This window comes from Solanum pennellii, chromosome 1 (genome assembly GCF_001406875.1).
Source record: "Solanum pennellii chromosome 1, SPENNV200".
NCBI classification, from domain to species: Eukaryota; Viridiplantae; Streptophyta; class Magnoliopsida; order Solanales; family Solanaceae; genus Solanum; species Solanum pennellii.
In genome coordinates this window covers 77,784,125-77,799,005 of record NC_028637.1, presented here as the reverse complement: position 1 = coordinate 77,799,005, position 14,881 = coordinate 77,784,125, and the positions used below count along the sequence as shown (strand labels likewise).

The 14,881-nt window shown below is 32.4% G+C and overlaps 1 protein-coding gene across 2 annotated transcripts; it reads left to right on the top strand.

Moving 5' to 3' along the window:
• The first annotated feature begins 3,424 nt into the window (after positions 1–3,424).
• LOC107007209 (transcription factor Pur-alpha 1) lies at positions 3,425–14,232 on the top strand. Of its 2 annotated transcripts, none has more exons than XM_015205736.1 (5): positions 3,425–3,896; positions 4,014–4,061; positions 13,160–13,300; positions 13,394–13,630; positions 13,718–14,232. In XM_015205736.1, exons 1-5 carry the CDS (start codon positions 3,621–3,623, stop codon positions 13,868–13,870), a joined length of 855 nt encoding a protein of 284 aa, XP_015061222.1. In that variant the 5' UTR covers positions 3,425–3,620; the 3' UTR covers positions 13,871–14,232. The 2 variants fall into 2 exon arrangements, with proteins under 2 accessions (XP_015061222.1, XP_015061214.1); XM_015205728.1 differs by having other exon boundaries at positions 13,391–13,630.
• The last annotated feature ends 649 nt before the right edge of the window (positions 14,233–14,881 follow it).

The following is a 14,881-nucleotide window of genomic DNA, read 5'->3' as shown; positions in this document are numbered from 1 at the left end:
ATAAAAATTTTTCCTTTTATTATTATTATTTTTTTGCACGTTTTTTTTGTTTTAATTTTATATATATATATATATATATATATATTTGTTTTATTTTTGTTTTCTGTGTAACAACTCTGTGTCTCTTTTTATATTTATTATTTTTTATTTTATCATATTTTACAGATTTTGCTTTCTCCTTTTTTTTAAAAAAAAAAAAATTTTGTTACTTCTTTTTTTTTTCTACGTTCTTTTTCATTTTTTTTATTTCTACTTTTTGTTTTATTAGTTTTATATTTTTATTTTTATTTTCATTCTACTTCTCTCTTCTTATTTTTTTTCGATTTTTCACGTTTTTTTTTCTTCTTTTTTTTTTAAAAAAAAATCTGTTATTTTTTCTTTTTTTTTTCTTTCGATGTTTTTTTTATGCTTTCTTGTTTTCTTTTTATTTTTTATTCTTTTGTTCTCTTTATATAATTTTTTAAATTTTACTTTTTTTTATAATTATTAATAGAAATTATTACTATTTTATCAGGAATCTCTAGATGAAATTTACAATTCTACTTAGATATTTTTTTTAAAAAAAAATTATTTATTAATTATTTTTATATCCTAATCTAACAAGTCAACAATATCTAAAGTGAAAAGCTAAACGGAAAGATATATGAATCTATTCAAATTTATCAATTCAATATCATGAAGAGATATAAGTTACAAAGTGCATCTAAAAAGCATAATAATAATAATAATAATAATAATAATATTAATAATAATAATAATAATAATACATGATACATATTTAAATTATGTATTTATTTATTTATTCTTAACAATAAGAATCTCTGGCAACGTTTTCTTAAGCTTTTGCGAATTCTAAAAATAACTCATAACATTAATCACAAAAATGATATTTCATAATAATAATAATAACACACTATCAAAAGAATTTCATATAATTAGAATTAAACTTTTTTACAAGCATTTCATTAAAATCATACAAGAATCCAAGAATTTAGAGTTACCTCGTATTATTGATTCACCACAAAATAACTGCTACGATCTACTGATTTCCAAAGTTAATAAACAAGTATTAACTTTAATGAGCCACGAATTGGAACCACGAACAAAATTCTAACTCTAACCTAAATTTCAAAAGAATAACTCACTTTTCTTCTCCTTCAATTTTGCTCTTGCTTTTTTTTTTTTCTCGTCTTTCAATCTCTCTTCTTTTTTTTTTCTATTCAACTGAACGTGTCTTTTATAATAATTTTGGCTGAGAGTCTGGTGCTAATTAAAAGGAACGTAATAGAGTGGGATTAGGATTTAATTTAGAAATTAGTTGAGAAAATTGGGGTTGAGATAAGGATATAAAATAAATAAATAATAATAATAACAAATTAACAAAATAAAAATAAATGAAAAAAATTTGTGTAAAGTTAAAAATAATCGTCCTAAAGAAGTAAAAAAAAATTAAAAATAAATAGATGGGATGAGATTTTTTAGGAAAATAAGTTAGGAAGTTGGGAATAATTAGGATAAGGTAAACAAATTTGAAATTTTTTAGAACTCCTCTTTTCTTTTTTTTTTCTATACTTTTTCATAATATTTTCTATATTATTATTACTTTTAGACTAGATATAATTAACAAATAACTTAAATTCCCAACTTCTATTTATCAATTTTTTTATTAAACTATAATTGATCTTATAATTTTATTAACTTACAATTTATTATCATTATTTTATTTATTTTAAATATAACCCTTTTTAAATTGGTGTAAAATATATTATGTTTTTGGTAAAAAATTAGGTGTTCACATATATTATTGACGACGAAATAAATGTCATAATTTAATCTAAATTTTCATAGCTAAAATTTATAATATTTAGCTACAAACTCTAATTTGTCGATTTTGTAACAACATATTTTTTTAGATGAATATTTTTTGTGTCCAAAATTTAATAAATTAGAAGACAAAAAATATTTTCTCATGAATTAGATACATTATCAGTGACAAAATAATGTTTCACCGAAATTTTAAATTTGTGACTAACACACTTAACAAATGACACTAATTAATTTTTTGGTGGGAAATTTTATTGGACAAAACATTGCTATGAATTTTTATGTTTCTTCACTAAAAGTATGTGCCTCATATATTTAAACACGAAAGTAAATTTTGTCACTAAAAGCAAATAACTAGTGAAGAATTTGATGTCGTAGTTTTTCATGAATTACATAACACTATTAGTCACGAAATAATATGTCACCGATAACTTTCGTGTCTAACACTACTTAACAAAATGATGCCAATTAATTTTTTGGTGAAAAATTTTAGTGGGCAAAATTTTGCTACGAATTTTTATGTTTCGTCACTAAAAATATGTGTCTCATATTTTTAAGCACGAAAGTAAAATTTATCAGTAAAAGCGAAGAATCAGTGACATATTTGATGTCGTAGCTAATAATTTCGTAGCTACATATCATACTTGTTGTAGTGTATGTTTTTTCAATTAAAGATATTTAGTAAAAATCTTTAAGTTAGTAATATAATTCTATTTCACAACATCGTATACTATATGATGCGCTAGATATGTGCAACATATGTGCCGTGAAACTAGTGTGCACACACACGCACACACACACGCACACGCACACACACTCTTTCTAATATTATTAAATCTCTTAAAGATACTTTGTAACAATCATAAGTAAAATGAAAAGTAGAATACTTAAATGTATATCATCTATAGAAGTCCAAATATAAAATATAAACTAAAACATAATGAAAGTTAATAACAAAAAAGTGACAAAAGTGATTTATATCTATAATTCGACTTTTTTTATTTTTATTTTTCTAAATTTCAAACCAGACAAAGCAAATTATAAATTCAAAATAAAATCAAAAAATCAATCAAATTTAAAATTCAATTCAATTTGATTTTTTAATTTAATCTAAGCTAGTGTTGACCATAGATTTCCAAATATTTTTGACAAATATTATTTGGATAATAATTTAGGTGAAATTTCACTATGTGTTTGACCATAATATTCAGTAAACATATTTCACTTTTATAGAAAAATATGATTTATAATCATAAATCTTAAAAACTATCAAAACTTAGAGGATATTTTTGAGATAAAAATTTGTGTAAAATTTTACTTTTAAAAAAACTCCAAATAATGAGATTTGACTCAAATACTATAAAAAATTAATAGCTGAAAATTTATAATATTTATTAAATAATGACAATTTATATAAAACAGTATTTGTCAATTTTTTCTGCACAACCTAGGGACTCCTGTACAGAAGAACTTTTGAGTAAAAACAGAAAACACGTTTACCGGATATATTTTCGGTTATTAGTTCAGCTGCCCATCCAACGGTCTCTATCGAACCGAAGATGATAAGATGTACATTTTATAAATTAAAAAGTAAAGACAAGTGACGCAGGCCATTTTCGATTAGCAAGTGGAACTGGTCAACAATTATTTCCACTGAAATTCCTCTTTTTCATAGAACCCTAATTCACACATCTGCAATCGAATCCCCAATTTTTTCCATAATGTCAGCTATACCATTCATTTCTCACTGATTATTTTTTTGTTCAATTTTTAAGTTGAAGTGTGAGTGAGTATTGATGGAGGGAAATTCGAGTGGTGGCGGTGGCGGTGGTGGTGGAAACGACGTAGAGTTGTTGTGCAAGACGTTACAGGTAGAACACAAGCTTTTCTATTTCGACCTGAAGGAGAATCCACGTGGACGATACCTGAAAATCTCGGAGAAAACGTCGGCAACAAGGTCTACTATAATAGTACCATTCAACGGCATCTCATGGTTCCTCGATCTCTTCAATTACTATGTCAATTCAGATGACCAGGACGTCTTTAGCAAAGAACTCCAACTTGATACCAAGGCAGATTATTATATACATATGTCGCTTCAGCTCCTTTTTATCTTCTCCACTGTTTTTTAAAACTTTTTATGATTAACTTCTGTTAAAGGTTGTTTTCTGGTTTTTTTCGCACTGCAGGTGTTTTATTTTGATGTAGGAGAGAATAGGCGAGGGCGCTTTCTGAAGGTTAATCTACTTTCCTGACCTTGACTCTTTGCTTTTGCTCTGTTTTGATGCTAATATAAAGTATGTTTGCACCCTTAGTTTTCTCACACATTTCCATTCATATGGCTGTTTAGTCTAGTCTTGATTCGTGATCATTATTGAGAATTATGACTATTGGTAAACATGTTAAATGGGGTAAGCTTGCATATGAGAGTGTGTGATGTGGAAAATAATGCATTACTTTGTGCATTGTTTTATGGGTGATCAATATACTAATTTGAGTTCATCCAGAGATTTTTGTGTAAAGAAATTCAAAGGACCTGTCAAGTATCAAATAACCATGGCTCGGGCTTGGTAATTCTGATAATTGGTTTCCGTATAAGCTATCTGGATTGCAACTATCGTATTCAACATTTGTTACTCTATTCCTTTTACACCAATCTCCATGGAGTCTCTATTATTTGTATTTCCTTTACACCAACCTTGAAGGAAATTGCTATTATTTGGATTTCAGTTAATCTCTTGTACAATATGTCCATGATCTAATATGACAATGTATATGCCTTTCTCAGGGTTGGGTAGTAAATTGAATTTCTGTTCATGTTCTATGACCAGAATGATCAATGTATTAGGTAGTATGAACTTCTCTCTCTCTTTGTTATCACTCCTTAGTCATCCAATAGTTACAATAGTAGTTATTTCTTTTTAGTAGTAGTTATTTTCCTGTAATAGTGTAGTTTTTCATTCTAGTAATGTTAGGAAGTATGCCATAGTTTCTAGGGGTAGTTATCCTATAAGGGGTCATTTGGTTGGGAACTAGTTATCCAGGATAGTTAATCGTTGAATTAGTTATCCTGGGATAACTTATCTCACCATGTATATGGGATAACTTATCCCATCATTATGCTATAAATGGTGGGATAAGTTATCCCAAACAACACATCTAAATTTTATCCCAAGACTATTTTCTTATCCTAGGACTATTATGCTTATCCCTCACACCAAATGAGCCCTAAGTGTTGTATTTTTGAACTATCTATCTCAGGAAATAGAAGCGGAAAAGTAATTTCAGCTTTTGAGTACTTTGACTCAATAGATTGCAGGGGCTCTCTTGATGAACAAACACCATAGGTCGTAGGAAGAAAATTTTAGCTTTTATCTTGTAGCGTCTCATAACTAGATCCATAACAAGGGACCAACGATGGGAGTTATAGGAGACCAAATTCAACATCAACTAGCACAATTGGTGTACTTGTTCCAAGAAGAACGTTTAACCAATTTGGCCAGACATGAATTACTAAATGCTCGTTTGGATGCACTTGCAATGAAATTAGAGAATTCTAAGGTCAATTCTGATTCAAATGAAACTACAGGTCAAAATCGTGGTTGAAGGGAAAATAAAGTGGCGGGAGTTAGGATCAGAAGTAGGAGCCAATTTTTATCATTCCTTGACATACAAAGTTGTATTCCCGCGATTTAATAGCCAAGAGGACCCTTTGGGATGGTTGAACAAATGTTAACACTTCTTTCGACACCAACAAACTCTAGAAGAAGAAAAGGTTGGGTTTTCTTCTTTTCATTTAGAAGGCAATACTTAACTTTGTTTCTTCAACTAGAGACATATATGCCTCAACCATCTTCGTATGAATTCAAACGTCAATGTAACTGCGTTTTAGGCCATCAATCAGAACTTAGAAATTTGGAGAATTGCTAAGATATGCTTGATCGGGTTTGCGGCAAATTACCAAGAAAATTTTTAGCAGTTAATTTCGTGGGCTGGTACACTCACTCGGTTGCAAAAAATTGAACTTCATATCACTGGTCTTACTGATTATTTAGCCATTGCGGTTGAGTTGCATATTCCTCCAGATTTGGTTATGGCGATGAGTTTTTCCATACTTTGTGAACATAGAGAACAACCCATTTATTCGCAATCGGTAGATGCTTGCAAATCAAAGACAACAAATTTCTCACCGTAATAACATGCCAAATTTGTGAAGAAACTGACCAAATCTGAAATGGAGGAAAGGCGACTTAAGGGACTTTGTTCAATTGTGGTGCACTATTCACCCTAGGTCATCAATGCAAGAAATTATTTCTGATTGAAGCACTTGAAGAAAAGTGCAATTTGAAGGAGGAGAGTAATGTTATCATCCCTTAGTCATCCAATAGTTACACAGTAGTTACTTATTTTTAGTAGTAGTTATTTTCCTGTAATAGTGCAGTTTTTCATTCCAGTAATGTTAGGAAGTCCTGTCCTAGTTTCTAAGGGTAGTTATCTTATAAGTGTTGTATTTACACTATAAGTTTGTCTCAAGAAATAGAAGCAGAAAAGTAATTTCAGTTTTTGAGTACTTTAACTCAAGAGATCACAAGTTCTCTCTTAACGAACAAACACCATAGGTGTAGGAAGAAAACTTCAGATTTTATCTTGCATCGTCCCATAACTAGATCCATAATAGGGGACCATAACACTCTCTCTACCTGCATATGAGTGAAACATTGTTTTTTATGCAATTCAATCAACATACATAATGGACAAGCTTGGCTAACATAGAAACAAGATTGAAGCTCTTTTTACCATGCTTATGTCTCTTTTTCATTAGTTAAGGGCCGCATATAATAATAGAGGAACACTAAGAAGGTTCTATAATTGTAAAGAAAACTTTAACGACTGTAAGATGTAATCTTTAAATTTGTAGTTCTTCACATCAACTGACTCTTGTCAATTCCCGTAATGAATTGATTTTATGAAACAAATTAGTTATAATCGACTCCTATCTGTGCTGCTTGTTTTGTGTGCGACATTGTTTTGGAAAATCATTGTCATGTTTTTGTGTCCATGTGTGTGGAAGCTCTGCACCTATACAAGTGGAGTATGAGGGAGATGAGAAACTCAGTCAAAGAGTTCAGGAAAGCTTTTTCTGGTTGCCAGGAAAGTAATCACAATTATTGTCTAGAGAAGTACTTTTACTTTGCCTAGTTCCATCTCTCATTTATGAGTCTGCTCTTCGACTTTGCCAACTAAATTACATTAAACCCCCAGTCTCTAAAATTAAGTAAGAAATGTAGCTACTATCTGTGTCATCCAAACCTGAATAATGTAACTTTTTGCTGAAGATCCATTTTTCTGTTATGCAATATCTTGATCAGGATACTCCTGTGATGGATGTTGTATATCTTTTTCTCTTTCTTAACTACTAGCACTCATATCTGTTGGGAAACATTTAAAACAAGGTTACACTTTATGTACAGTTGGAAGCTTTGAGTACTTTGTTATTCTGAGAAGTAAAAGAAACGGGAAAAAGTGTTGTTGAGATTCGTATCTACATTATTACTCTGGGCCCTATTATAGTTATATTTTGCACAGTACAAATCATTCTTTTCCATGTGAGACTATTCATTAATATTCTTTTTTTTTTCCAGTTAAGGTAACTTTGTATTCACAAAAAACTCATCAACAAAGGATGATGAGGATTTACAACCCACAGACAGTGTGTGCACTAACCTCAGTGAGACTACTCAACAAAAAAACTACTCAACAAAAAAACTTTACAGGTTACCTATGAGTCAACTATGTCTATTATATCGCTACCATATCCTATTTATACCAAAATTAAATTAAACTAAGCCATTGATCTCTAATCTTCTAGTCCTTGGTCCCTTTGCCTTCATAACATCTTGAATTTGTATCCTTCCCCAATGTCCACAAGACACAAGCTACGATGGATCTCCAGTAGTCTTCACTGGCTCCTCTTCTGCCAATACCTTCCCACTTGTTGAGTAATTCCATAGTAGACTTAGACATTACTCAACATTCTCCTACGATACAAAGGAACATACTCCAGAGATTTGTAGTTGCTCTGCAATGAAGAAATAGACCGATAAATACCTCTTCAGTGGCCCACTGGCTTTGCAAACCATATTATCTTCAATATACCTTCTTCACAAAGCTATATTATATGTGCAAAACCTCCAAAGCCACTTTTGAAGTAAGCATGCATTTTGTATGCTTAGATTTTTAATGCCCATTGCCCCTTTATTTATTAGTGTCAGTGAATCCCACTTGACCAGATTATAACCTCTTTTCTCTTTATTTCCTTGCCATTAAAAGGACCTCCTTAATCTGTTAGTCTTTTTCTCAATGCTAGCACTCCCCTCAAGTTGGTGCATATAAGTAATATTTTAGGGAGCTTGTTGCAGAGTAACTAAGACGTATTAACCAAACTTGTTACTGAAGTAACTAAATTTGAGGACTAGTGAGGAACTTGTTAAAAATATTTGCAAACTGATCTGTCTCCACAAGTTACATAACAATCTCTCCAGCGAGTATTTATTCTCTGTAAAACTAATAGTCAGTCTGAATGTGCTAAGTCCTCTCATTACTAGATTTGACTCGATACAAAGGATTGCTTAATTATCACACCCATCTCATTGATTTCTCCAAATTTCAATTTTGTGAGCGGCTATTTGATCCAAACTAGCTCGCAAATTGCTACAACCATTGCTCGATATTCTTCTTCGACGCTATATTGATAACTTTTATGTATCATACTCTTCCACGACGCCAAATTACCTCTTACTAAAACACAATATCCAAACGTCGAGCGTTTATCAGAAGGTGATATCGCCCAGCGTCTCTATATCAAATGATCTGCTCTAGGGTTTGGTTGGCGAATGGCAGGGCCCTGTGGTTTTGCTTTTTGCCCACCACTAATGGAAAGTGGAACAACACAAATCACTTCTGAGGGGTCACCGGAAAGACACACGCCGACCTCCTTTTCTGTCCCGAATGTTTTTCAATGTGGTTCTGGTAACATGTGAGAAGTGAAGACCTGGAAAGAAGTATTATTGAGATTAGTGTCATCAAAAGTAAAAAGCGCAAAAAAGCTCTAAGCTCCGTTGGGATTTAAGTGCAAAGCGCAAATAGAACGTGGGCTTTGATGAAAAAAGGCGCAAGGGGAGAAAAAAATACAATATATATGTTAGTCCAAGATTAATAAAGCATGCATGACAATTATTTGAATAAAGAAATTGAAAAATAATTACGATGAAGTGAAATAGCAATTGTTTAGTGTTGTCTCTTTAGAAGAGGTTCATTGGGAAACAAAAGTATGCCTTAGAACCTTGACGACAACACTAAAGCACTCATTAAGCGAGGTGAAACGCTCAACATGTTTTGAGCCTTGCTTCAGGGCTTAAGTGGGCCTTTGATAACACTGATTGAGATTTATCTACATTATTACACTTAGCCTAATCACAATTATATTTGACATGGTACGCAATCCTTTTCCATGTGAGACACTATATACGTTTTTATTTTAACAATTTTGACATGAGCTATGGCTTGATGTGAATGTGAAATTCCATTGGGTGGGTGATCTGTATAGTGGAGCGCATTTCTGGCATAACTATACAGGGTAGAAGGGGAAACCCTCTTGAGAATCATTTATTGCTTTTGATGCCAGGATTGAGGAACTTGTAAAACTGGTTGTTCATGTCTATAAATTGTGTCTCTGTGACTTTGTCAAGGTAGTAAAATTGAGGCACAAAGATAGCCTCTTGTGTGCACTTGAATGTAATCAATATAGAAGAATCATTTGACTTCCTATAATATTCCCTGCAAAATGCAAACAAGCTGGCTAGATTTCTTAAAGTTGGTTACATCGTTAGTTTAATGATGTTTTTTTGTGTTATCTGCTCGCTAAGATTGTTGATGGTAATATTATGCCTTGGCGTCTACAATCTCTGAATTTACTATGATAATCATCAGTCAAAGATTTTTCTGATCTGAACCACTTGTTTTTTTTTTCTTTTTGAAAACTGGTTGTTTATAGAAAACTTCTAAACAACTTGTTTTTCCCACAGCTGCATTTTTTTTTATCCTGCAACTTAATTGTGGCTTGTTTTGACTTCTGTGACCTTGGGGTAACCATCATCTTGACCTTAACCTTTATATTCTCCCCTAACTCATCTAAAGCTGCATGGAGAACCTTGCCCCATGCCCTTTTCTGCCACTTTCCTTCGATGTTTATTCATCACACAAAAATCTTGTAATCCTTCTCTGAGCCCTTCCGACCAGGAGCTCTGTCCTGTTTTATTCCCCTTCCACCATCTGAGTGACTTGACCCATTTCCCAAATTCTCTGGTATATTTAGTTACCAACTATTTCTTCCTTTGCAAAATAATATTCCTCACAAATGCATGACCCTTTCTCTATCTTTATCTGTTTGTATAAATGAGTCTATCTCCGTCCATAAAGCTCTAAGGATTCTGGTGATTCAAATATATCCGCTTGCTTGATTCTCTTCCTTCTAATTTCCTATGGAATTTTGTTACGGGTTTGACTTTCATTATTGAAACAGCATATGACATAATCATAAGTCTTACATTTGGCTTTATGAATAGTGAGTAATTTCTGAAATTAAGGAAATGTAAAGAACTCTAACACTGAAATATACCATTTAAACATTAGGAAAGAAATTAATTGTCAGACTCCTAAATCTTCAATGGAATTTTATCTATCCAAAAAAGAGAGGAAAAAAGGAAAACAGAATATCTAGAACTTTTATGTCAGCTTAATCAGGATCTTCTTCAAAATCATATCAAAGATCCTAACAGAGAGACTCAGCCAAGTCACGCAGAGGCTAGTGGATGATCAACAAATAACCTTCGTAAAGGGCAGACAAATTATGGATGCTATTCTAGTTGGTAATCAGCTTATCTCCTTTTCTCTTCATCTTGCTATGGGAGGTTTAAGTGATATTGTTAGCACCCTTTAGTCTACCAACAATTTTATGCATAGAAAATTTATTCAGAAAGTTTATTAAATCAACAGCTATTAATTATGTTATTTCTCATTAGTAGTAGTAAGAAGTTATTTCGTTATTAGGTGGATGGTTAATCACCAATGTTGTATTAAGTTATTTGAGTTAATGGAAAGATGAGCAAAATATTTTTAAGTTTTTGTGTACTTCAAACTCAAGAGATTGTAGGCTCTCTTAAGAAAGAAAACATTTGATTTCATATTGCATTGCCTGATAAGTAGATCCATATGAAGGACCATAACAACTTAGTGTCTGAGACGGGAGTTATGGGAGATATCTAATCCAGCAACAACTAGCACGATAGTTGACTTTGTTCCAAAAAGAACCGTCAACCAATTGAGCAAGGCATGAAGCCATAAATAGTCACTTGGATGCAATAACGAAGGATTTATCAAATTCAAAGGCAGATGTAAAAGTAATTGAAAATGACAGTCACAATCGAGGTTGGAAAGGTAAAGTAGTGGTTGCAGTTTCAGGTGAACTCCATGAATTCCTAAATATATTAAGTTTGATTTTCCACAATTTCGTGGCCACAAAGATCCCTCTTAGTCTACCAACAGTTTTATGCATGAAAATTTAATCAGAAAGTTGATTAAATCAACAATTATTAATAATTTTCCCATGTTTTCTTGTCGCAGTTGTTTCCTTAGTAGCAATTATCAGCAGTAAGGAAGTTATTCCTCCAATTTCTCATTTCAGTTGTAGTAGGAAATTATTTCATTGTTGTAATTAAGTTAATTGAATTCTATGGAAAGCTTTATAAACATAAAATTATATAGTTATTGAGTACTTCAAACTCTAGAGATTGCATGTTCTCTCTAAACGAACCAACACCATAGGTTGTAGGAAGAAAATATTTGATTTCAAATTGCAGAGCCCCATAACTACATCTATATTAGGGGACCATAACAAATATGTTAAAGATTCCATTTGGTAGATACGAGTAAGTCCATGAATATCTGGAACTTTGTGGTGGAAAAATGTGAGAAGAAGTTGGTTAATTCGTGAAGTCAATACTCATCCTTAGGTGTTCTTGAGGCCATGCCAACCTATATGATGTCCCTTTTTCCCATCCCCAGGTATATCATTAAGAAGTGGATGATATTGGAAGGAAGTTCCTATGGCAAGGTAATGCTGAAGGTAAGAAGAAGTATCATTTGGTCAAGCGGGATGTTATAACAAACAAAAAGAGGGGGCTTTAGGGAATTATAAATTTGAAACCACAAAACTAAAGCCTTCTGTTAAGGGCCATAGAGACTGGCAACAGATTATCAGGGATTATGGAAGGAAATCATCATTGCAAGATATGAAAGGAAAGGACCATGGACCACTAAGGAAGTTAAAATTCCTTATTGGGTGGGTCTATTGAGAACTATTAGACTTTAATGGCCAAAAATATGGGGTTGGTTTGTTATCAATGTGGGAAATGGTAGAAAGATCTTGGTATGGGTGAGACAAACACCTCTGAGCAACAGTTCCTAGACATCTGTAACCTTATCAACATAAACTGGCTTCAATTTTAGAAGTCAGAAATGCACAAGGCTGGAATCTGACCTTCAAAGGTCCTCAATCATGATTGGTAAGTGGAGAGATTCAAGGTGTATCCATACTGTACCTAAGGATCCGGGGGACATTTTACCCTAATTTTTGATAGCTTCTGAGGCAGAAAGGTGATGGATCTTTTTTTTTTAATGGACTCTCTCCACACTTTTTTATGTAATTACTACAGAAGTACACTATTGGGTTATTTCTTTCTGTTTATAATACCATTTAACTTTCTCTAAATGAAAATGCTGAAACCTTTCTGGAACTAACTCCAATTTCTTGTACATCTTTTAGATCCACCTTGAAACCAAACCCGCTTAGGAGTATTGTATGGTTTCTTAAAAGCTACTGAGCTTTCTCTAAATGAAAATGGTGAAACCTTTCTGGAACTAACTCCAATTTCTTGTACATCTTTTAGATCCACCTTGAAACCAAACCCACTTAGGAGTATTGTATGGTTTCTTAAAAGCTACTGAGATGCCTACGATTACAAATTCTTTTTAAAATGCTAAAAATGGACAGTTAAGAAATCATAAAACAAACGGAATCAAGAGAATAAGAAATATAAGATCAATTGATTCTTTGACTAGCCATGACATTATCAACTGTCATCTTAGTGTATCTATATATAGACTAGAAGAAGATTAGCCGCAGTTTGATTACAAAACAAGGTTTTATGAGTCTCTCTAATGGGGACTCTTTTGCATCCCTAGATTTTACACTCGGTTAACAGAGTAATGTATGCAGGTCTCTGAAGCATCTGTTAGCAGGAACCGTAGTACCATTATTGTTCCAGCAGGAAGTGCCCGGGATGACGGATGGGCAGCATTTAGGAATATTTTGGCAGAGATTAACGAAGCCTCAAGGCTATTTATTTCGCCCAATCAGGTAATTTTACAGTCTCTGCCTTTTTGTGTCCTTTAAAGGTGTCAAAATAATAGCTGCATTGTTCTCTTGTTTGAAAATGCATGAAAGCAGCAGACTTCGGAAACCTCAGAGCGTCTTGGGCTTTCAGATGATGTAGGAGCTGGTTTTATATCCAGTCACTCTTCTCAATCTGCCCCCACAGCTGATTTGACTATTGAACGGACCATTGATTTACCAGCAGCTGACGAAGTTAGTAACCTGGGGGTCTCCAAAGTAATCAGGGTTGACCAGAAGAGGTTCTTCTTTGATCTTGGGAATAACAATCGGGGCCATTTCTTACGAATATCGGAGGTTTGGCTTCTTGATGACCTTCATATAATTTAAGCATTCTAATTTTGGTTCTGTTTATCATATTTATATTTTCACTGTAACTTGCAGGTAGCAGGTTCTGATCGCTCTTCAATAATTCTTCCCATTTCTGGCCTGAAACAATTTTATGAAATGGTGGGTCACTTTGTAGAGATAAGCAAAGATCGCTTCGAAGGAATTACAGGTGCAAATGTTCGAACAATTGACTCCCCACAGAGATGACTGGTTGTCTAAGGCGTGGAACCATGTACTGCAGATAATGGGCGGACAAGTGTGATTCCTGTGTTAATTTTCTGCCTGGTCATTGCGTGTTTCAAGTTGAATAAAATGGTATCACTGTTATAAACTGGAAATATGAAGTCAAATGTCAATCATCAATAGGAGGGGGAAATAAGAGAATAAGCCATTATGTAAGGTGAAGGATTATAGCATAAAATGGCACACTCGTATTTAATTACATCTTTGCTATTTTAGGTGTGGTTTAAGCTTCTTCTATGTGTGAGAAACTCTCCGCTATGGCTTGGGCTAATCATGATCCTAGGTTGCTGCTAAGTTTGGTTATTGAATATCACGAAGTGTTTGAAGATCGCACTCTAAAATTATCACAATTATTTCCCCAACTCTAGTGGTGACAAATAGGAGCTTTGGGTCATATTTGGATGGTTGAGAATGGGTCAAATAAAATGGGTAATATGTCAACCTGTCCGTATTTCATATATTAAAATTGAATTGGGTAACAAATGAATTGGGTAAAATACATGTATATTCATATTTTCATGAGGAAATAGTAAACTTCCATATTAATTTAATTTGGAGAAAATATTTGTCTTATTTTAGATGAAATATGTTAAAAAATACTTTATCTAGTTTTATTATTTAATAATAAAAGTAAAAAAAAAATGTTGTGACTTTTTAATGTAAAATTAATTTATATAATAACAAAGGGAAATATTCTTTTTTTGATTTCAAGCAAATGAATATTTGCGTTTTAGGGGTAAATCACGTACTAGTACTACATAATTTGCTAACTCTTACATTATAAGCTGTCAATCCAATATAAAATTGAACAAACACAATAAATATAATTATAATGAACAAAAGAAATTTACATTTGATATATATTTTGTTGGAGGCCAAAGATTTCACATTTTCAATTATAGAGAGGAATAATTAATTTTACTTAAAGAACATAAAAAGTAAGGGAAATTACAATATTTTTGGTGATATGCTGAC

Excerpts from the sequence above, each read along its gene's own strand:
- LOC107007209 (XM_015205728.1), top strand. The coding sequence starts at position 3,621 with ATGGAGGGAAATTCGAGTGGTGGCGGTGGCGGTGGTGGTGGAAACGAC. Across the intron at positions 13,301-13,390 it reads TATTTATTTCGCCCAATCAG|CAGACTTCGGAAACCTCAGA; the intron begins GTAATTTTACAG and ends GCATGAAAGCAG. Across the intron at positions 13,631-13,717 it reads ATTTCTTACGAATATCGGAG|GTAGCAGGTTCTGATCGCTC; the intron begins GTTTGGCTTCTT and ends TGTAACTTGCAG.